The sequence below is a fragment of the Capra hircus genome, chromosome 18 (genome assembly GCF_001704415.2).
Source record: "Capra hircus breed San Clemente chromosome 18, ASM170441v1, whole genome shotgun sequence".
In the NCBI taxonomy this organism is placed as follows: domain Eukaryota; kingdom Metazoa; phylum Chordata; class Mammalia; order Artiodactyla; family Bovidae; genus Capra; species Capra hircus.
This window is the reverse complement of record NC_030825.1, coordinates 62,119,803-62,144,263: the sequence shown is the minus strand read 5'-3', so window position 1 is coordinate 62,144,263 and position 24,461 is coordinate 62,119,803. Positions and strand designations below refer to the sequence as shown.

Below are 24,461 nucleotides of genomic sequence, written 5' to 3'. Positions count from 1 at the left end.
ATATTCAAAAGCAGAGACATTACTTTGCCAACTAAGGTCCGTCTAGTCAAGGCTATGGTTTTTCCTGTGGTCATGTATGGATGTGAGAGTTGGACTGTGAAGAAGGCTGAGCGCCGAAGAATTGATGCTTTTGAACTGTGGTGTTGGGGAAGACTCTTGAGAGTCCCTTGGACTGCCAGGAGATCCAACCAGTCCATTCTGAAGGAAATCAACCCTGGGATTTCTTTGGAAGGAATGGTGCTAAAGCTGAAGCTCCACTACTTTGGACACCTCATGCAAAGAGTTGACTCACTGGAAAAGACTCTGATGCCGGGAAGGATTGGGGACAGGAGGAGAAGGGGCCGACAGAGGAGGAGATGGCTGGATGGCGTCACTGACTCGATGAACGTGAGTCTGAGTGAACTCTGGGAGATGGTGATGGACAGGGAGGCCTGGCGTGCTGCGATTCATGGGGTCGCAAAGTGTCGGACACGACTGAGCCACTGAACTGAACTGAATTGAAGGCTCCGCCCCCACTGGCCCCGCCCATAAGTACCTGCGTTTCCGGCCTCGTCCCACCCTCTCCCCTTTCGTCGCCTCTCGTTGGCCGCGGCGTAGCGCATTCACCTTCCTCTGTACCGGATCTTCCGCCCGCGTGCGCAGCCCTGCAGACGCGGAATAGAGTTTAAATGAGCGACAGAGTCTTCTGGTGAGTTTGTTTCTTTGTTTGTTTAAAACCCGATTCCTAGTCCACAGCCTGTTGTCTTTCACACGTGGGTTTCGGGGGTCTCTGTGGACGTTCAAACTACCGTTCCCATTTTCCCGTCCCCAGTGTGTCCTCGCATCGCCGTGAGAAGTTCTGAAGTCTTTTTAGCTGCAGGGTCCCTGGGTCCGCGTCGGCTTCCTGTTGATATCGTTCTTGAGTCCGTGTCCTTCTCTGGCGGTTCTGCCTTCTAACTTGTAGAGACCTCTGTTTAAAGTCCTGCATTGCCCAACCGCTAGGTCCCTGATCCACGAAGAGGTGAAGGAGGCGCTGTTCTGTATGGAGTTTGGTCAGGGTCTCGCCTAAGGTTTGAAAGGGAGGGTCAGCCTAGAACGTGTGGTTTTCACAGGAAGGGCCGCGACTTCTGAAGAAAAGAATAAAACTAAAAACACCTCGTTCGATTCTGCGTTCCAGAATCCCTGCTGTGTCAGCGGCCGTTGCGGATTGTGTTTTGTACCTGTTGAGATCCCCCCTCTGTGTGTTGGCTGTGTTATAGTGATCTCGGTGTGTTTTTCTAAGTATTGAACAGTCTATTTTCAACATTCAGGGGTCACTTACCAAGACTAATCTTAACGTGAGAAGGAACCCCAGAGGAAGAGGAAAGCAAGGAGTCAGAAATGACTCATGCCGAGGTAAGAGGCATAGTCCTTTTGTTCTGTCTGCCTTTCCTGAAATGCTGTTTCTTTGGACTTGATAAGCTTCTTAACTTCTGAACGGGTTTGTTTGAACTGACCAATAGTCATCATCCCAAGGGACCTGGCACATCAGTGTGCAGAAAACAGTATTGCCAGCCAAAGAAGCTCACTCAAGCTTTTAAGTCTTGAGTTTTTATTGGGGTTTAGCTACATAGGCGGGATTGATAACATCTCCAGCATTCTCCCCTCCTTAGAAAAGTGAAGTCGCTCCATCGTGTCCGACTCTTTGCGACCCCGTGGACTGTAGCCCGCCAGGCTCGTCTGTCCATTGGATTCTCCAGGCAAGAAAACTGGAGTGGGTTGCCATATCCTTCTCCAAGTTACCTTCCCAACCCAGGGATCGAACCCAGGGCCTCTTGAATTGCAGGCAGATGCTTTATACACTGAGCCACCAGGGAAGCTAATAAGCCCACCTGGCTCAAAGCCCCAAACTTCTAGTCACTTCCTTGGTCTTTGCGAAATGGCCAGCCTCACAACCTGAGTTATCCCATTATTAAACTAGGGATCGACCATAGGTCATGTTAGCATAAATTATCAGAGCCCACGGAGAGTAATAAAGCCACTTCACTCCCTAAGGAAATTCCAAGAGGAAAAAAAATAAATAAATTCCAAGAGTAGTTAACACACTTCCACGACCTGGGGACCAAAGCCTGCCAAATCTTTTTTTTTTTTTTTTTTAGTTTTAGTATTTTTTTATTTTTGGCTATACTGGGCTTTTGCTGATGCACTTGGGCTTTCTCTGTTGTGATTAGGAGATGCTACTATCGTGTTGTGGAGCTCTGGCTCTAAGGCACCCGTTCAGTCGTTGTATTAATAACTGGCAGGCTCTGGAGCAGGTGGGCTTTAGTAATTGTAGCACAGTAGCTTAGTTGCTTCAAGGCATGTGGGATCTTCCCTGACCAGAGATGGAACTCACATCTGCTGCATTGACAGGCAGATTTCTCACCACTGGACCATCAGGCAAGTTCCTACATTCTTTATTACACAATGCTGAAACCTAAATCTTTCTTTTATGCCTTTTGATTTTTTTTTCCCCCTCTGATTTTTGTTGTTACCTTGGAATACCTCACCTAATTGCATTATTTAAAAATATTTTGTTGTGTTTACCTTCTATTTTATTGTTCAAAATAATGTCTAAGTCTCTCTTTAAGTGAGCTTCCTTGGCTACCTTGTAGCTATTTTGCTTCATATATTTTGAAGTTTCACTAGTCTATACAGTCATAACTTCATCTGTAATTTGGCAGAATTACAGATTTACAGATTGTAATTACAGAAATCTGTAGTTTCCCTCTATTTAGGTTTTTTTCACTTTTAAATTCAAAATTATGTTGGCTCTCCTAGATACAGCTGAGACTTATATTTGAAATATCCACGTTTGTTTTGAGTTTGAATTGTTCTGAAATTGCAGTCACTGAAGTCTTTATGTCACCATATCTTCCAAGTAAAACTTGTGATTTTCAGACTTTATGTGCTTCAATAAAGGTTTACATTTTTGCACATAGGTCTGGAAATGTGTTCTAAATTGGTGTCATGGTATATTTGCTAATAAAATGTAGACTATTTCTCATTGTGTTTTTGATCATTCTTACTAAAGAGAAAACAATGTTTTCAGTGAACCCAGGTGGCTCAGTGGTAAAGAATCCACCTGCCAATGCAGGAGAACTGGGTTTGATCCCTGGGTTGGGAAGGTCCCCTGGAGAAGGAAATGTCAGCCCCCTCCAGTACTCTTGCCTGGGAAATCCCATGGACGGAGGAGTCTGGATGGCTACAATCCGTGCGGTCCCAAAGTGTTAGACATGATTGATGTGACTTAGCACGCATTCACACACAATTTGTAAATGTTTGTTTTACCATAAATGCTAAAATACACTTGAGTTTAAAAAAAAAAGTGGGTTAAAAATGTTTCTTCTAAAAGATCTGTTATTTATGGAAGGTTCCTTTTACCTTAAGTGTCTTTATGTATGCATCTGTGTGTGCAGGCAGAAACCTAGGTTTATATAAAAGCCGTCATCATTTCCTGAATATTTTTATTTATTCTAACCTTTGAAAATTGTTCTTACATATTTTTCTTGGCCTTAGATTGTTTCATTTTAGTGAAATGAATATATAATTCCATTTAATATATGTATGCATGAAAATGTTCATATGATTTGATCAGTTATTTTTCTTGTATTTTGTTTTCTTCACAGTTAGAGAAACTTCTATGAACTTTAGAGTTGTCCCTAAGTATTTGTCTGTGTATTATTAGTTAAAGTTTAGAGTACATAAAGTGAAGTAAATCTAAGCTGTTTAAGGAATGTTTGCTACATATTTGCAAAAAGATGGAGCAACAACATAATTGATTTTAAATTATTTCCGTTACACATCCAAGCCTCTGTGAAAACTCTCAAAAAAATAGATAGTATATCCTAAATAGTTAAAATGATTGTTGCTACTGAGGATGCTATCATATTTGAACTGTAAAATTTGTAAAACACCTGAAGTTCAAAAGTAAGTATGAATGCTTACCTTACTACTGTATTCCGTAACTATTAAAAAAAAGTCATTCATGGAGCAGAATTTTGAACATCACTAGTTAAAAGAAGCTTGTTAACAATACTCTGAAAAAAATTAAGCTTGCTAAAATAAATGGCACATTTCTCCCACTCAAGAGGTCTTGGGTCAGAGTATCCTTTTTAAAAATATTGCCTGTTTCCTTGATAGACAGTTCATCCTGTGTCATACAAATACAGCACTCAAAAATAAATATGCCCATGTGGTTCTGATTATTTTATCATTTCTTTTCCAGATCAGAATAGTTTCTGAAATGGTGTGTGGGTCATTTCTCATCTTTTTTTTTGGTTAGGATTATGGTAGAAAATATTGCTGTGTAAAGGTCATATTATAGTATAACTCCAGTTCAGTCTGCTCCCAGGACTGAGATAATGAGATGAATTGCATGTATGGATTTCCTTCAGTAAAACTCTTTCCCTTTGGTAAATCTCCCTAGTCACGACCCTCCCTCTTGAGATGTGGGTTGTCTTCTGACCTTATGACCATTGTTAATTCCGTGTTTCCTTGGTAATGGTTGCTATACGTTTGGTTTTCTGATCTTTACCATTGTCAAAGAAATTCCTTAACAGCCTATGTATGTTCACACAAAGATCATTAAAGCACCCTTATTTCATCAGAGCTTGGGTCCCTGTGACTTTCTTTCTTTCTCTCTGTCTCTCCATCTCTTTCCCTCAGGCTAATTCTCTGGCGCGTGGAGACCTGGCGAGCTCACTTTCTCGCCCAGGCTTTCAAGACCTCTTCGAGACGATGCCCTGTGCCCTCATGAGCAGTACAAGCCCTGTGTCAAGTGCTTTATTGGTTCTCAGTGTAAACCAGGGAATATCAGCCTCTTTCTCTCTTTGACTTTCTTATCATGGACTCTGGACCACCAGGTTCTGGTCCATTAAAGGACACAACATTAGGCTACAGATCAGGGAAGGCATGTATGAAATGAAATTTACCTACAACACAGTTTTAAAATATTTATTTATTTGGCTGCACTGGGTCTTCTTGTGGCAGGTAAGATCTTCAGTCATCCTTGTAATTTTCAGCTTCTTTGGTTATGACATGTAAACTCTTAGCTACAGCATGTGGGATCTGGTTTCCTGATCAGTGAAAGAACCAGAGCTCCATGCATTGGGAGCTCAGGGTCTTAGTCACTGAATCATCACCAAGTTCCCAAACTAACATTTTTTTAATGATAGATTCAGATCATAGTTTCCATAATAGTGCCAAAATACCCATGCAGTGATAATGCATTCCTCCATGTTCTTCTTATCCCATGACTCATGTTGACTGGTTTAGGTGTTTCTGTGAGATTCCCATGCTATGAATTTGGTTTTTTCCATTTGACTTGAACAGGTGTCTTGCAAAGAAAAAGAGACAGATGTGCCTAAACTATCACAATTAAAGGAGTAACTTCATGTCTTCTTACGTCCTTTCTGCTTTGGAAATGAACACTCACATGTGTTTAGCAGAGATGCTGGGTTTTGGGAGTGGTGGTTTTCATCCCAGGCCCAGGCCTGATCTTTCCAGTACACTACATGCTCATATCACAGAGTCTCATCACAGTTTTGTATTTTCCAAAATGTTTACAAGAATCTTATTAGTCGTAATCTATGCTCAACTGTATTAAAATTTACAATACAGCTCAGTGCAAATAAAGAATATCATCCTTTATCATGATGTACATTTTAATCCATTCAAAATTACCTGAGTTTAGTGAGATGAACATTTTTCTCTCTTCCTCTTAATGAGCATATAGCCCCATTTGAGTGTATGTCTGCACTCAGTGGAGAAGAGTTTGAGTAGGCTCTGGGAGTTGGTGATGGACAGGGAGGCCTGGTGTGTTGTGGGCCATGGGATCACAAAGAGTCAGATTCGACTGAGCAGTTGAACTGAACCATATGTATGAAAATATTAACATGACTTGATCAATTTTTTCATTTTCTTCTTTTCTTTTTGCTTTGTTTTTTTGAAGAACTTCTGGGGAAGGGAATGACTACCCATTCTAGTATTCCTGCTTGGGAATTTCTTGGACAGAGGAATCTGGCAAGTTAGAGTCCATGGGGTCACTAAGAATGGGACATGACTGAGTGACTAAAACTTTTCCTGTCTTTAGTATTCTTTACAGTTACAGAAACTTCTATCAACTTTTCTTAGAGTTGTCTCTCTGAATCTGTCTGTGTTTTATTAGTTAAAGTCTAAAGTACATAAAATGACGTAAAGTTTAAGCTCTGCCATTTAATGTTAAAATAAGTGCCAAAAGGTACAAGAGCAACATTACTGATTTTTAGTTATTTCTCTTGCACTTTCAAGACTCTGATAAAAACAATCAAATATATAGAGTATATACTAAATAGTTAAAATGATTCTTTCTGCCAAGGTTGTGGTTACCCAAAGAGTGAAGAGCAGATAAAACCAAGGAGGGTTTTAGAATGCAGAAACTGAAAAACCAGACCCGTACTGTCTCCTGTCTGGAAATTCTTTTCCAACCCGCACCCAGACCATGACATTTTTGGTGGCCTGTTCAGGTACTTGGAGTCTCTTCCCCACCTCCTCGCTTCTCATTTCTCATTTCTCATAGGGACCCTCTGCCAACAGGCAACTGCTCTGGTGGCAATTGAGGAATGCTGGCCAGGGTTACCTACTCTGGTGTATTCCAAACGCCCCACTGCTCACTGCACCCAGAGTAGCTGCCGCTTGAATGGGTGAGGGTCTCTCCTTTGTCTTTTTTCCAACTGAGGACTATACCAACCAGTATTGTGTGGGCACAGGTCAGACACATAAAAGCCATTAGGGCACCTGTCACAGAAAGACTCCCATGTGAGGATTGGGGGCACGCAGAACAGATCAGGCCACAAGGGCATCCCCCCCCAACAAGACAAATTCCGTCCACCATGTCAGGCACATACTGGTTGAAGCAAAACAGAAACCATTGTCCCCGGGCCACCGCCTCCCGTATGTATTGTAAGGCAGATTCCTCAGCCTTCTTCCCTGTCACTTTCACTTCTTTCCCTGTGGGTCCAGGTTGATTTACAGGAGCCTGGGTGTTGCCTCTGAGCCATCCCAAGAGTGCCTTCCATGTTTCAGGGAATCACCAAGTGGTGAGTCACCTGGTTGCTCCCAGGAATCTGTCTTTCTCTGCCCGTGTCACCTGGTGGCTTAGCTGCATGGTTCTCAGTGGTCTCCTCTTAACTGTCGGATGCGACTGTTGGGACACTCCGCCATTTTGTGCATTAGTCGCACGGATAGATCACTGGGAGAAAAGGGACGCCTTTCTGTCAGCCAGTGACTCTCAGTACTCCCATTCTATGGTAGGTAGGCTAAGAGTGGGTTCTGTTACATCCCAGGAAGCTCTCTCATACTCAGTCCTTGGCTACATTCTCAGAAACTGGAAACTTTTGACCCTCCAAAAGGCCTGGCTCCAATACAAACAGAACCACCAAAAATGGCCTCTGAATGGCACCCTAAGTTTTTGCAAAAGAAGGGAAAGGACTCAGAATTTCCTTACGTTCTGTTGCCTCCCTGTCTCCTGTCCCTCTCTGTCTCTCTCCATCAGATTTCCTAGATGGCCCCTCCTCAACCTTTCATAGCCACATGATCTCTAGGAAAGGATTCTGAGGTTCCCTTTGGTCCAGGTCTGTCTTCTATATTCAAAAGCCTGAAGGATCAAAAAATGTCCTAAGATTCTAAAGAATCCCCTTCTAAGGAATCTTCTCTCTCAAGTGGAGAAGGAACCAAGCTTCCCCCACTCTGGAACACCCTAAAGAATTCCCTTCTGAGGACTCCTGTTTTTCAGGGCTGGGAAGGACCAAGCTTCCCCCAGTCCTGCAAATTCCCTTAAACCTTCAGATTCTTCTGATGGGACAAAGACCTCACTTCCCACCAGAGGGACACTCCAAAATTTTTATGAGCTGAAATGCCCCTGATATCAAAGTCAATTTGAGCATTATTTGGTCTATATTTTAGCTATAAAACTAAGACTACGGAAAGGTAAGACAACTTTTTGACACAGGATGGCCCTGATATTCTTTAGACTCTGGAGAAAACTGGTTAAAATGAAATTTTCTTTCCCTTTGAAACTGCAAAACCCTTTCTTTTTGCATATGCATTTAAAACCAACTAGCTTGTTAAAAGGCCTGCCTAGGGAAAAGCTTGAAGTTAACCCTTTCCATGTCCTTGAAATACACTGCCCATTTTGCCTGAGACCTGACTCAGCCTTGGGCAAAACAGAACTTCAAGCCAAACAAACAAAATACAAGGGTCAAAGAGATGTTTTAAATCTCAGGCAGGAAACTGAGATCTCTGTCTGTCTGTCTATCTGGCTTTATGTATGTCTCTGTGCCCTTTTTTTTTTTATATATATAATATTGCTGAAGTTGTAAATGAGTTCTAATTGAGTGAGAAAGTTGGCTTAAAGCCCAACAGTCAGAAAACGAAGAACATGGCATCTGGTCCCATCACTTTATGGGAAATAGATGGGGAAACAGTGGAAACAATGTCAGACTTTATATTTTTTGTGCTCCAAGATCACTGCGGATGGTGAGTGCAGCCATGAAATTAAAAGACACTCCTTGGAAGAAAAGTTATGACCAACTTGGATAGCATATTGAAAAGCAGAGACACTACTTTGCCTAAAAAGGTCCGTCTAGTAAAGGCTATGGTTTTTCCAGTGGTCATGTATGGATGTGAGAGTTGGACGGTGAAGAAAGCTGAGTGCCTAAGAATTGATGCTTTTGAACTGTGTTAGAGAAGACTCTTGAGAGTCCCTTTGACTGCAAGGAGTTCCAACCAGTCCATTCTAAAGGAAATCAGTCCCGGGGTTCATTGGAAGGACTGATGCTAAAGCTGAAACTCCAATACTTGGGCCAGCTCATGTGAAGAGTTGACTAATTGAAAAGACCCTGATGCTGGGAGGTTTAGGGGCAGGAGGAGAAGGGGACAACAGGATGAGATGGAGGGATGGCATCACGGACTCAATGGACGTGAGTTTGAGTGAACTTTGGGAGTTGGTGGTTGACACGGAGGCCTAGCGTGCTGAAATTCAATATCTAATATTAATGTTTGTTTGCTAATCTAATGTAGATGTGTCTTTGAGTCATTAAGCACAGTATTTTCATTGTCCCTAGGTTTATTATAAGTTAAATGTTGTTATATTTTTATATCTGTTCTAAGTTTGTCAACCAGGATAGTACCTCTAGGAAAGAAAAAAAAAAAAACTTCAAAGAAAATGTAAAAGAGAAAAGAGCTTTTAGATAAAACTATTAAGAATAATTATACTTTAGAAATGTTGGTCTAAAACATTTTCTAGATTGTGGTAACCTGAATTTCTAGGGCTGCTCTAAACTAAGTGATAGAAGTTTATTGAATACCTAGGTCATTTCCAAATAAAATAACATTCTGAAACATTCATTACTGAGGACTAACTTCCTCTTACAGAGAAAGTAGAGATTTTGGACTATTCATGAATAATGCTTGATGCCATCCTGAGATATTCTTGAGATTTTTTTGTTGTTGTTGTTAATTATTACTGATATTATGTTCACCAATCTACAGAATGCTTAAGTTCTTACTTGCTTAAGGAAAGTAGCATGTGTATTTTCAGTAAAGAAGGTATGAGGAATGAAACTACATTTTATGAAGGAAAGAGGAAGTAGGTCTGACTTGCAGGAGGAATTTTCAAGATGGGAGAACAAAGTAATGGATACAGAAAGTGATAAAGTTTTATGGAAAGTGGATGCCAAGGGAAGAGTTTTGTGCATAAATATGAGTTTTCTTGAGATGTTGAGCTGCCTTTGATAATGGATTTTAAGTTTCTTTACCTCTGAAGTGATCTGTTCTGTTTGCCTTTGAAATCTTCTTTGTTACTTTGGCCTGGTAAATATATTATTTCCCAGTGATCTATATGATTTTATCTGACTGAGTGTTAAAACCCCTTTTCATATTTGTCCACAAACTTCCTAAATGACTTGACTTCTAGCTGCCTTTGGAATGCGTCAGAGGGCCCCTGAGACCTCCCAGGGAGCTATTAAACAACCTGGGCTCACTGGACATGGAAAGTGACATGGGAAGTACTGTTGAAGGGGGTGATAGATCTTCTCAGATTATGCTGTGTGGTGGGTGTTACGAATACAGATATCCTAAAATTATGTGGAGTTCATATAGATCTGATGTGCCCTAATAAAATGTGGTCAACTATAATACTCTACTTACCTGTTAAAGTGTTACAAGTCACAGCAATGACCAGGCTACACTGTCAATTGCAGTTTAATCAGATTTAAACATGCCTTCTATGCTTTCTCTCTGATGCCTTTGTAAGACTACTGCTACTTCATGATTTATGAAAAGATTTTTTTAAGGTTAACCAAGAAACAACTTTGGTTTGCTATCTGGTAAGCTGGTACCAGACTGGAATTTAGTCTAATCTCTATGTTAATAGAACAAAGTTTTCTTAGAATGCAGCTTTCAATAAGAGATTATGAATTTCTTTGCCTTTAAGTGATTTATATTCATTTTTTAAATCTTTTGTTACTTTGGTGAAGTAAATAAGCATTACTTAAGGTTAGGGTACATGTAGACGAAGCTCATTCTTCTACAAAAGTAACCCCTCATGGTTGGACTTTTGCCATCCTGATATCCTTAAAACATGGCCATGGTCTGCTCCTGAATCACAGAATAAATATGGTAATGTTGCCCTGATTATTTTATAATTGCTCTTTCAGATGAGTATAGTTTCTCTAATGGCTTATGGATCATAACTTATCCTCCTTTGTTCACATTAGAAATTGGATAAAAAGGATTACTGTGTAAAAAAATATATTTTATAATACCAGCCAAGCCACCAACTCACGACGAGGTCTCTGAACTTGCCATTTTCATCTTGGGTCACGTTAGAAAGTCTTCCCATGGCCACATGGCATCTGTACTTTGTATTTCAGGGATGCCTGACGTTCCAGGATGTGGCCATAGACTTCACTCAAGAGGAGTGGGAATGCCTGGACCTCAGTCAGCGGGAATTGTACAGGGACGTGATGTTAGAGAATTACGGGAACCTGGCCTCCTTGGGTGAGGATAACTGCCTTCCAGAATCCCTTATCTACCCACTGGTTTTTTGTTCCATCATGTCAAGAATGTCTTCTGAAATTTTCTGCTTCCCACAGAGGTTTCAGATCTCTCCTTTCTAGGGGATAATGGGTTATTTCTGAGTTTAGAAAGAAAGGCTCCATGATGAATCGTTATGCTGGTGATGTTTTTCTTCCTTGATGTACTCTGCCTCCTTCATTCTAGGTTAGTGGTAATTGTGTAAGTTCTGTGGTATTAAATAGTTGCACCCTCTCTTAATTTCACAGTGACACTACTTCCTTTTGCCTTAGTACTACTTGACCAGAATCTCAGGACTGATTGTTGGGTGTTTGTTAGTATTGTATAGCGGCTTTGAATAAAGTGTTTCAGGAAATCATTTTCTAGTAGAAAATGCATTCTTGTCTCACCTGAATATATATTGGTTTCGATACTGATGAATCTCTAACAACACAAATATTCCTTTTTCTGATGAACAGGGCTTATCTCTATGCTGGACCTGGTCACCTTTCCGGAGCAATTGAAGGATCCCAGGAATATAAGGAGAATGGAGACAACAGCCATTTACCCAGGTAGGTATGAATGGTTGGAGATGATGACTCAGATGAGAGGTCCAAGGAGCACTAAGGAACTCATCCTTCCTCACCTGGCTTTGGAAGATTTGCTTCAATGGAAATAGTTTTCGACAGCCTGCATTTGTGTCTGCTACTGTGATAGAAATGTATCACCTGCCCCATTCTCTCTCTGAAATCATTCATGAATTTATCTCCAGTGATTACTTTTCTCCATCACAGTGTGACCTAAAAGTCTCCTCTTGGCTTGTGACAAACTCCATTCATTCGTTACTCTTTGATTTCTTGGGGGCCCTAGGAAAACTCTACCCATTTCTGAGCAACTGTATGACAGTCCTTTTAAAGTTTCCTTCTACCTCTACACAGAAATGTGTGAGTGGAGTGGTAGACAAACTGCCAAACTGCTAGGAATACTCGGGACGGGTTTTTGTTCTCTGATTTATAATTTCTTTTCCACTGGGAGTGACACATAGGACCTTCTAAATAAATTTCAAATTCAAGTAATTTTTCACTGCAGAAAGCAAAACCTGGTGAAAATAAAACAATGCACATGTCAGGTTGACTTGAAAGTTTCACTTTTCCTTATATGATCTCATATTAAATATCTTTAGTGTTTTTACCCCAATCCTAACATGCTAAAATACTTGATTGTGTTCTATTACCTCATAGAATTTTAAAATAAATTGACATAAAATCTTAGCACATTTTGCACTACATTATTAATGGTTGATTCAGACTATGGCAATTTTTAGATTATATAAAGAAATCTTTATTAAAAGTTCTAATTGGAATATAGCTGTTTTCCAATTTTGTACTCCTATACAGCAAAGAGAATCAGTTATGCATATCAGTCAGCTCAGTTCAGTCGCTCAGTCGAGTCTGAGTCTGCAATCCAGGCCAGGCTTCCCTGTCCATCACCAACTCCCAGAGCCTGCTCAAACTCATGTCCATCGAGTCAGTGATGCCATACAACCATCCCATCCTCTGTCATCCCCTTCTCTCATCTTCAGTCTTTCCCAGGATTAGGGTCTTTCTCAGTGGGTCAGTTCTTCACATCAGGTGGCCAAAGTATTGGAACTTCAGCTTCCTCATGTCTTTCCAATGAATATTGAGGACTGATTTCCTTTAGGATGGAGTGGTGTGATCTTCTTGCAGTCCAAGAGACTCTCAAGAGTCTTCTCCAGCACCACAGTTCAAAAGCATCAATTCTTCAGCACTCAGCTTTCTTCGTGGTCCAACTCTCACATCCATACATGAGTACTGGAAAAACCATAGCTTTGTCTAGATGGACCTTTGTCAGCAAAGTAATGTTTCTGGATTTTAATATGTTGCCTAGGTTGGTCATAGCTTTTCTTCCCAGGAGCAAGCCTCTTTTACTTTCATTGCGGTAGTCACCATCTGCAGTGGTTTTGAAACCCCCAAAAATAGTCTCTCACTGTTTCCACTCTTTCTCCCACTGTTTGCCATGAAACAATCTGACCGGTGCCATGATCTTTGCTTTTTGAAGGTTGAGTTTGAAGCCAGCTTTTTCAGCCTCTTCTTCCAGTTTGATCAAGACTCTCCTCAGTTCGTCTTCCCTTTCTGTTATAAGGGTGGTGTCATCTGCATGTGTGAGATTATGGATATTTCTCCCTGAAATCATGATTCCAGCTTGTCCTTCATCCAGCCTGGTATGTCACATGATGTACTGTGCATATAAGTTAAATAAGCAGGGTGACAGTATACAGCCTTGACATACTCCGTTCACAATTTGGAATCAGTCCATTGTCACATGTCCAGTTCTCACTGTTGCTTGTTGACATGCATACAGATTTCTCAGGAGGCAGGTAAGGTATTCTGGTGTTCCCATCTCTTTAAGAATTTTCCACAGTTTCTTGTTGTCCACACAGTCAAAGGCTGTGGTGTAGTCAATAAAGCAGATGTCGTTTCTCCAGAATTCTCTTGCTTTTTATATGATCCAAGGGATGTTGGCAATTTGCTTTCTGGTTCCTCTGCCATTTCTATATCCAGCTTGAAGATCTGGAAGCTCTCGGTTCACGTTCTGTTACAGCCTCACTTGGAGAATTTTGAGCCTTTGCTATTGTTTAAAATGAGGGAAATTGTGTAGTAGTTTGAGTGTTCTTTGGGATTGGAATGAAAACTGACCTTTTCCCTTCCTGAGGCCACTGCTGACTTTTCAAATTTGCTGGCTTATCAAGTGCCGAACTTTAGCATTATCATCTTTTAGGACTTGAAATAGCTCAGCTGGAGTTCTATCCACCTGCACTAGCTTTGTTGGTAGTCATGCCTTCTAAGGCCGACTTGACTTTGGATGCCAGGATGTCTGTTACTGGGTGAGTGATCACACCATCGTGGTTATCTCGGTCATTAAGATCTTTTTTGTATAGTTCTTCCATGTATTTTTCCAACTTCTCTTAATATCTTTTGCTTCTTTTAGATCCATCCCATTTCTGTCCTTTATTGTTGCCATCTTTGCATGAAATAGTCCTGGTACCTCTAATTTTCTTAAAGGGATCTCTACTCTTTATCGTTCTATTGATTTCCTTCCCATTTAGGTCTCCACAGAACAATGAGTAGAGTTTCCTCTTTGAATCATAGTTTGAAAGTCTTTCTTCTTATTTAATTTCTTAAAACTAGTACTTTATTAAGTATATCTTATTTGTATTCAACTTCCCCTAGTTTCTGACTAGTTCTCTGTCACTATCTTTATGATTCTTAGATTGAAACATCTAATAGACCATTCTCAGAAACATATGTGGCAAGAAGTGGATTTAAGAATTACTAGGCATATAGGATTTGTGAAAGTGTTTGGTGTCTCCACTTAAGATGACTAAAAGGAAGAAGTAATCATTAGATTGCCTATAACCTCTTAATTCACTGGTCCTTGGAGGTTTCTGTCTTGTTTCTTCCCCTATAACCTATTTCTTTGCCATCTCATTTTGTTCAGCGTTCTGTGTGTGGTCTCTGTTTTGAAGAGTGCAGCAACCTAGTTATTCTTCCTTCTGGTATCTGCACCTTGGTGGGTGAGGTTGGTCCAGAGGTTTGGGCCCTTATCCTCTCTTGATCTGTGCTCTGATTGCTGTTAACTGTGAACAGAGCCTGCCCTGGATATTCAGGGCTGTGTTTCCCCCTTGTTCTGTGGTTGTTACTGCCCTCTCTCTGGTGGGGCCTGCTCCCTGCATGGTGGAATAGAGCCCCCAGATCTGAGTCTTCGCTGTGATTCTGATCTGTGGTGCGAGGCAGGTGGGATTGGAGCACACCCACTGGGAGAGAAGTCACTGAGTATTACTCCTCTGGGGATGTTCACCTCAGGGTGTGCTCTGGTGTCCCCTCTCATGTGTTCTGCGAGTTCTCATGATATGTAGTGTTGGCACTACTCTTGGCTCACCTTAACCATGGGAGTGATGGCACATGCCCCTGGTGACTCTCAGCTGTTGTTTTCACAAGGTCACCAGCATAGATTCAGTGAAGTCAGGTCCTAGGATTGCACTGAGCATGGAGCTGGACCCGCTGTGGTGCAACGGGACAGCTCAGGCTCTGTCCTGGCCCGCCCCCTCAAGTAGGAGCCCACAAAGTCTGCAGCTACTAAAGCTATACCTGCCATGAATGAGAGAGCCCTGGTTGTTGATTCAGATGCTCTGTAGGGGCTGAGGTTACAAAGCTGGTCATGGGTGTAAGGCCGTGGCTTGTGCTGCTGCAAGGAGAGGTTTCAGCTTTTCTTCTTTATCCGTGGGTTTCACCTGTGCTTTCTGCTCCATCTGTGCATATGGTCAACTCACAGCTGTCTTCTCCTGAGGCTGCTCCAGAGCACAAGATTCTGCTGATTGTGGAGGATGTCGATAGGGGAGGCCGTGGCTGGGGGCTCAGAAGACCTACGTGGGAAGAGTTCTTCGTAGTCCTTGGCTAGCAGGGGTGGGCTCAAGGGACAGGAGATGCAATGGGCTTCTTTTGAGGGCATCACTCACCCGTGGTGCTCTGCTCTATGGTGGTTCAGGCTTCACCACAAGCATCCCGTTTGCAGAGCTCCTGCCTCACTCCAATCCCTTCAGGATGTTTCCTCACAGCCAACTGCAGTCCTCTGCCTCGGTATGCTCTCCAAACTCCACCTTTCTGCACCCAGCTCTTGTTTGCATTGCTGGACATGCCTCTAAGGCTGGGTGGGCAGGGCTGAGGTCAGTACCCTGTGTGTAGGTCTCACTCTGTCCTGCTACCACACCCTGGTTGCCATGTTCTCTTCCCACAGAGAATGAGGCTCTCCTTCTGTCCTAACTGAGCTCCCCCAGTGAGGGGCTTCCTCGGATATGGAGACCTCTCTTCACTTTCATCTCCCAGCAGGGTTGCAGGCCCCAACCCACTTCCTCTCCTCTTCTTTTTCCTTCTTCTTTCTTTTGTCCTACCCTGCAGAGCAGGAATCTTTCTTGTCCTTTCAGATTTCCAAGGGCCTCTACTAGTGTTCAGCTGGGCTCTGTGAAAATTGTTCCATTTCTCATTCATTTGTGGAGAGAGTTATGATCTCCACATCTGCCTAAGCCTCTGGCATCTTGATCCTTCCATCTCTATTTTATTTTTAAACTAGCTGTGGTCATCATTTTCTCTAAATCTTTAAAGATATTCACTGAGAATAGCAGGTAAAATTACTTGTTTTTTGGTATCTTTCAGCTATGTCTCCACAGGACACCCAGAATTTGATGCCAAAGAATCCAGCGTTAGAAGAAGTATTCCCAAAAGGAAACCTAGGAATATATCAAATATTTCACCTCAGAAACTTAAATTTAATGAAAGATCGGGGATATACGAGGGTAAATGAAAAACAGAGAGGATGTTTCTATGGACATAAAGAAATGGAGACAGTGACACATAATGCTAACATTACTGGCAAAAGAAATGAGCAGCATGAGTCAGATTGGGAAAAACACCAACTTCAGTCTTCAACATCTGCTGAGAAGTGTAAGTGTTTAAGAAAAGATTTCCATCCTTTTTTGAAACATACATGTTCTCTAAAAGAAAACGTGGAAAATCTGGAAGATAATCTAGTCTCTACTGCAAATACTCATTCTGAACAAAGGCTTCGACTAAACATACATTCAAGCGTGTCTGAACACCTACAATTTAACAATGAGTGTGAAAACTCACAATCTAATCAATTTGAGGGATCCGTGAGCAGGGTGTCATTATTCTTTCCCCAAGAGATATTTTCTCTCCATTCCAAGATGTATAATGTTGATGATAATGGAAGAGATGCAATCCAACCATCATTGTTCAATACATATCGTGATATGGTTAATACACAACAACTTTCCATATATAATAAAATGAGTCTGACCTTAAGTAAGAGCTCCAGCTCCAATAATTACAAGAATATTTATGGTGGACTGAGAAGATATTCAGGCAATGAAACTAGGTATACAGTTGAAGGAGACTCAAACCTTATGAAACATCAGGGACCCGAATCCTCAAACAAGGATTCTAAAAGCAATAAATGTAGAAATACCTTTGATCAAATGTCAGGTTTTTCTCTAGATAAGAGTATTTGTACTGGAGAGAGGACTTGTAGTGAATATAGTAAGGTTTCTAATCACTGTTCAGACCTTAGTCAACAGGACACTGTTCAGAATCCCCAGAAAGAAAACAAGTGTAAGATACGTGAGAAAGTATTTAGTAAGTCATCCAGTCTAAGTAGACATAGGAAACTTCATACAAGAAGGAAACCTGTCAAGTGTACAGAATGTAGCAAAGCATTTAACTGTCACTCACTTCTTACTCGACATCAGCGAATTCATGCTGGAGAGAAACCTTATAAATGTGCAGAATGTAGCAAAGCCTTTACTTACAACTCAGAACTTATTGAACATCAGCGAATTCATACTGGAGAGAAACCTTATATATGTAAAGAATGTAACAAAGCCTTTCGTTGTTCCTTTTTTCTTACTCGACATCAGCGAATTCATGCTGGAGAGAAACCTTATAAATGTACAGAATGTAGCAAAGCCTTTACTTACAACTCAGAACTTATTGAGCATCAGCGAATTCATACTGGAGAGAAACCTTACATATGTAAAGAATGTAACAAAGCCTTTCGTTGTTCCTCATTTCTTCGTCGACATCAGCGAATTCACACTGGAGAGAAACCTTACAAATGTACAATATGTGGCAAAGCCTTTACTTACAACTCATATCTTACTCAACATCGGCGAATTCATACAGGAGAGAAACCTTATAAATGTACAGAATGTAGCGAAGCCTTTATCAGTTCCTCATATCTAACCCATCATCAGCGAATCCATACTGGAGAGAAGCCTTATATATGTAAAGAATGTAACAAAGCCTTTCATCGTTGTGCAGCTCTTACTCGACATCATCGAATCCATACTGGGGAAAAACCATACAAATGTAAAGAATGCGGCAAAGCCTTTATTAGGAGTTCGACCCTTACTCAACATCACCGAATTCATACCGGGGATAGACGTTATAAATGTGCAGAATGTGGCAAGGCCTTTATGAAGTGTTCTCATCTTAATTATCATCGGCGCACGCATACTGGAGAGAGACCATATAAATGTACTGAATGTGGCAAAGCCTTTTATCAGAACTCATGTCTTACTCAGCATCGCCGAATACATACTGGAGAGAGACCTTATGAATGTACTGAATGTGGCAAAGCCTTTGGTCGGAGTGCTTATCTCACTAAACATCTGAGAACACACACTGGAGAGAAACTCTAGTAATGGAACAGTGATAGCAGAGGTTTGCCCTAAACATGGATCAGAAAACACAAGAGCTTATACAAAAAAACAATGGAAATGATGTAACCAATATGTATCTAATCAAGTATTTAATCAAAAGTTAAATCAAAATAAATATCAGAGATTGCATACTAGAAGGCATTTCATCAATCTTGTTTTCAGAAGTTTCTCTAAAGGAGAATGACTGTAGGGAATACTCCATAGATAAAACACATAGAAAATGGATATATTAGCATGAATCATGAGATGAAGGTTGATGGTTAGAAAGTTACAATTCTTAGCAATGTATGTATGCTTGTTAATAATGACGTGATTTGAGATTATTGGAAATAAATGTAATTCATCACTCAAATAATCCATACTGTGCCTTCTTTCTAGTGTGTTTGCAAACATGGAAGTTTTATGGTTTATTAAAGATTAGCCTTTTTACATTGTGTTGCAACCATTTCTATCTATTCTCCATTAGAAGATGAAGGATGCTGTAGTGTAAAATGTACAATAAACATCTAAGTGGAGATGTTTGGCATTGCTGTGAAATATCCTGGAGGTTTCCATGATGTAAGTGATCATTAATCTTTCCATGTGTTAAAGTAAGACAGACGTTGGTTGTAAGGTTTCAATAGAAATATCCTTGATTTGTAAGAAGAACACAATGACAGTTCACTGCAATATTGATGCATCTTTATAATATCAATACAGTCATGATTATTACTTGACAATGTTGAAATAAAGACAGTGGTAACCTAGAAACGCTGGAGAAGGCAATGGCACCCCACTCCAGTGCTCTTGCCTGGAGAATCCCATGGATGGAGGAGCCTGGTAGGCTGTAGTCCATGGGGTGGCGAAGAGTCAGACGCGACTGAGCGACTTCACTTTTCACTTTCATGCATTGGAGAAGGAAATGGCAACCCACTCCAGTGTTCTTGCCTGGAGAATCCCAGGGACGGGGGAGCCTGGTGGGCTGCTGTCTATGCAGTCACACAGAGTCAGACACGACTGAAGCGACTTAGCAGCAACCTAGAAACGTATTAGGAACCCTTCCTGGAAAAGTCATGGAATTAGTGTATATCATGCTTGCTAAGTGCTTCCTAGGCTTTGTTTGGTAAGCCGTAAAAGTCACAAATCTCACATCATTATATCAAAAAATGAATATCTTTCTCTGTACTTTTGATGTATATTTAATCATGGATAATACCATGGATTGTAAAGGGTTTTATTTCAACTATGTGTGAAAAGTGAATGGCTTTTAGTGTTTCGGTTGATTGTAACGAGTGAAATGTTAACCCACCACCAACAGCAACCTCGCCCACCTTATCTAAGGTTGTAGTGAAGAGACCACAATGAACTACTTGGTAGCACAGAGAGATGGCCTATGTGGAAGTTAGTTTACTCACTAGCTTTAAATTTCTCATAACTTTATATATATTCCCTCATTTCTATGTTGTATCTCCTCTCCCATTTAGTAACTACTTGGACACTGGGATGATTCTAATAAGAAATATTATACAGAGTATTGTTGACAGTATTGAACTCCTCCATGCTGTGGCTGCCTCAGTATCTGTCTGGGGAGCAGGCAGCCTTCAGGTCCTTGAGCTCACACCAGCCAGTCCTGTGAGCATCTCCACTAGATGACCACCTTCCTGAGACCAGCAGTCTTGCTGAACCCCAGGGTCTACTGAACAGGCCCCTGTTCAATCACACTGAGAGAGTCAATTTCCAGGCAGGTTGATAACTCCGGGGGTCCCAAAGGAGAGAGGGGTCTGGAATTCTCAAGCAGGAAGAGAGAACAAACTTTTTTTTTTTCCCCCTGTGTATTCCTTAAGATTATGTAAGAAATTATCCTGCTTGAGGACAGTCTCTGGAAAAAAAAACCTGGCTAGTCCTGTTGTCTTAAAATGTAAATTATGGGAGTGGGTCGAGTGAGGTCTTTACAACCTCTAGACATTCTTTTGATTCAGTGTAATAATTAAAAGTATATAACTCCTTTGCTAACACTAGTGAGGGGGCACTCTCTCCCCTTCTAATGTCTGTGTCAGAAGCTTTCTCTCTCTCTTTTATACTTTAATAAAACTTTATTACGCAAAAGCTCTAGTGATCAAACCTCATCTCTGGCTCCAGATTGAATTATTCTCCTCAGGAGGCCAAGAATCCAGGGGTCTTTTTTGGTTGAGCAGCAACCTTTCAACACCCTCACAGTGCTCACCAGAATCCTTGACTGGTTTGAATGGATTAATCCACAGTCACCCTAGGGAGCCCGAGGCACTTCACTCAGGGTAACTTATAAAAGCTGAACTGCAAGAACTCCTGTTTTCTCTGCCTGATCCTAGCTTAGACCTCTCAGAAATTCCTGCCCCAAATCCTTCCCTGCATAGAAGTCTTAGGTGTGGTGAGTGTGAGGCTTTGAGCTCAGGACTCCTGAACATTGATTTAGGGGAAGAAACATCAGAAAAAAGGGGGATTTGCTGATGACTCCTTTCACAACCACACTGTAAACCTGCAGTTCACAACATCTTAGAGTGGGGACCTGACCGCGAGGGATTTGTATTCATTGAAGTGGTTCAGAAAGAATCTTTAGCCAAGTAGTTTCCTTCTGGTTTCCCATCAGGATCACATGACCAGTGTCAGGAAATGACCTCACTGATGCCCTCTCAACAGTTCAGTGTTGCCTCTGTGGGAGCATCAGTATGGTGTGTAGGAAGTGCTCCAGAAGATTCTAAGCAGAGGCCTGGGTTAAGGACATGGCTCCTGGTCCATTTGTGAGAGCTGAGCCCCGGAGTCAGTCTGAGGAGAGGCAGCAGGGTTGGTCTAGCTGGATTTGGACCGGGGAAGTCAGTCAGCTCACATCGTCTGTGTGAGTAGAGTGTTAGGAGCTCTCTGTGGGGAGAGAACAATCAAGAAATTAGTTCACAGGCTGGTCTCCAGGTAGGAATTGATTTTTCCTGAATCTCTCCTGAGACAGAGGACAGGAGAGGTTGGTCTTTTCAGCTTTTCAAGGTCCTTCTGTCTGTAGGAGCAGTGGTTGCAGGTTAAAGAGCTGTGTTGATGCCCTCCAAAGTATTTTCTCAAAACTCAGAAGTGCGTTTGCAGTGTAACATCCCCAGAGAAGACAGAGCAGGAGGAAAAAGAGGAGGAAATGGCAGCTTCTCAGGTAAATGTCCTATCCTGGGTCTCGGGCTGTGTCTGTTTTTTCTCCTGAAATGCCCAAATGAGAATATGCAAGCCTTTAGCTCTCCGCTCCTAATTTTTCTTCCTGGGTATTTGTTATCATCTTATTTTTTCCCATTTCTACTTATAATAGTGAAGACCTGCCCTTTAGACTACTTCCTTGTGTCTCAGAGTCTTTTCTCCGTTGTCTGCATCCACACTTTCTATGGAGCATGATGAATTCTCAACACGGGTCAGCGACTTGCAACTGTTGAAAATATTATTTTTGTCTTTCCTGGCTGGAACCATGGAGAGTGCAGAAGAAAAAGAAGCTTCCTGCTGTGCCAGAAACCCTTAAGAAAAAGCGAAAGAATTTCGCAGTGCGTAAAATCAAGCATCTGAGAAAGAAGTTTGCCCAAAAGATGCTTTGAAAGGCAAGGAGGAAGCTTATCTATGAAAAGGCTAAGCATCACCACAAGGAATACAGGCAGATGTACAGAATTAAAATTTGAATGGCTAGGATGGCACGAAAAGCCAGCAACTTCTATGTACCCGCGGAACCCAAATTGCCGTTTGTCATCTGCCAGGGTCCAGCCCCGGTGGATGCAGGGTAATTTGAAGTGGGGACGGAGTCAGTGTCCTAGGAATTAATTGCTTAATTAAAGATATAGAGGGAGATTAGAAAGAAATAGTGTAGTAGGAAAATTAGTGGAGAAAAAGAGGCTGAGTAACTTGGTGTTCGTGGGATAGCATCCACGCTCCAGATGGGAATTCAGCCAGAAGGGGAAAGAAAGAACGACACGGGGGAATCAGTCTTTCCAGAAACTGATCCGATTTCTTTATTTTTTAGGTTTGCTTATATACCCTTTGTTACACATAGAGACAAATGGAAATTTTAAAGTCACACTGGGGTCAGCAGTCCTGACCTTTATCAAAATCAGGAGCTTCATATAAATGTATACAAAAAAGGTCTTAGGGGTTTTACCTCATTTTCTGGCCATGAGGCCTGCTGACATTTTATGATTCTTCCTTTCTGATAACAGTCAGTCAACCAAAAACATTTTCCAGGGGTGATTTTTCTTAAACCAGGCACCACCCTCTGAAGGTACCAGATAAAATTGCATTCCTATAGGGTGAGGGTGTAGTGGGTTACAATTAAGAAAGGAATTTACTTAGCCTAAGGTTTAACATGATTAATCTTAAAGGTTAATACTTATTTCTCCTATATGCTAGTTATATTCATTATAAGGGCAGGGAATATGGAGATTTAGCAGCAAACATCAACCCAACAAATGAAAACCCTTCACCAATGTTCCCCTTAAAATCTATTTAGTCTTAAGATAGTGATAAAGTTACATTTTTACACAGCAAGGACACAGGGATTTATAACAAAGTACAGTGATCTATAACAAAAGAGAAAATTCATTAACTCAAAAAGTCTAGTATTGCTAACATCAAAAGCTACTATATTTCCTTTTCTATATTCCAAATACATTAATATATTCCCAGGTGCCTAAGGATATGGAGGCCTGGCGATGATCATTGACTCAACAATGAGAAAAGCCCTATGCTAATTAAGATTTTCAAAATACTCCAAACTCTCTGTGCTGTTTATGGTTGAGAGGTAGTTAACAATCATGTGCATAGTGGCAGGAGTGTGGATAACCCTGTCACACAAGCTAGTCTTCCCGCAGAGAGGTTTGACCTGAGACACCCTTGTCATGCCCAGGAATTTTTATTGACTGGAGCTGCAAGTTTACTCCTTCTCTGAGAGAACCAGTGGGGAACAGCCCCCCATTAAGTCAGAGGTGTAGGTGAGAGCATGAAACAGGAAAGTGGGTAGACTCTGGTTTTGGGGGTAGATGCTCGGGAACAGGGGGTTTCCTGAGGCTCGATCCTGCCTTTGCGTATGCTAAAGCCTCCTTCCTCATGACCTTTGCCATGGGCGGAGTCCCTCACGCTGGCTCCCTGCAGTCATCAATATCAGAGGTATCAACAGTGTGAGCCCAAAGGTTCGAAAGGTGCTATAGCTCCTTCGCCTCTGGCAGATCTTCAGTGGCATCTCTGTGAAGCTCAACTAGGCATCAGTTAACATGCTGAGAATTGTGGAGCCCCATTGCACGGAGGTACCCAAATCTGAAGTCTGTAAATGAATTGATCTACAAGCGTGGTTATGGCAAAATCAACAAAAAGAGAATTGCCCTGACAGACAATGCATTGACTGCTCGATCTCTTGGGAAATATGGAATCATCTGCATGGAGGATCTGATTCATGAGATATATACCGTTGGAAAATGTTTCAAAGAAGCAAACAACTTTCTGTGGCCCTTTAAATTGTCTTCTCCACGAGGTGGAATGAACAAAAAGACCGCCCATTTTGTACAAGGTGGAGATGCTGGCAACAGGGAAGACCAGATCAAAAGGCTTATTAGAAGGATGAACTAAGGTATCTACCAGGGTTATTTTTGTAATCTGGTCAGTTAATAAACAATTGAAACCAATTGGAAAAAAAATTTCTTTTTGTGAGAGATCAGCATGGGGAGTCACTTATATCCTCACTCCCACTGGGACGTGGTTTGCTGTTGGGATTTTAGGGACGTTGGGAAATGTAGTGATGACTTAGCACCTGGATGCAATTTAGATATTCAAAACAGAGTGCAAAACTGCCACTATACATAGAACCAACTCTCTTCTGTCCACGGGATTTTCCAGGCAAGAATTCTGCAGTGGGTTGCCATTTCTCATCTCAGGGATTCTCTCCACCCTGAGACTAAAGCTGCATCTCCAGCATTGGCAGGCAGATTCTTTACCAATGAGCCAGATGGGAAGCCAGTGACTCAACTCAGTGGTTCAGAGTTTTTCAGAAAATTTTCAACGGGTATTGTACAGGAACATGATGTTACAGAACTATAGGAACCTGGCTGGCTTGTGTGAGGACAGCTTCCTTCCA

General features: G+C 41.5%; 1 protein-coding gene and 1 pseudogene across 1 annotated transcript; both read left to right on the top strand.

Annotated features, from left to right (window-relative positions):
- Positions 561 to 18,722, top strand: LOC102174824 (zinc finger protein 331-like). Its single transcript, XM_013976736.2, is given in 6 exon segments — positions 561 to 688; positions 1,290 to 1,374; positions 10,911 to 11,037; positions 11,532 to 11,624; positions 16,284 to 18,313; positions 18,316 to 18,722. Coding segments are annotated over 5 exon segments (2,310 nt in total). The 5' UTR covers positions 561 to 688; positions 1,290 to 1,359; the 3' UTR covers positions 18,361 to 18,722.
- On the top strand, positions 21,106 to 23,956 carry LOC106503854 (annotated as a pseudogene).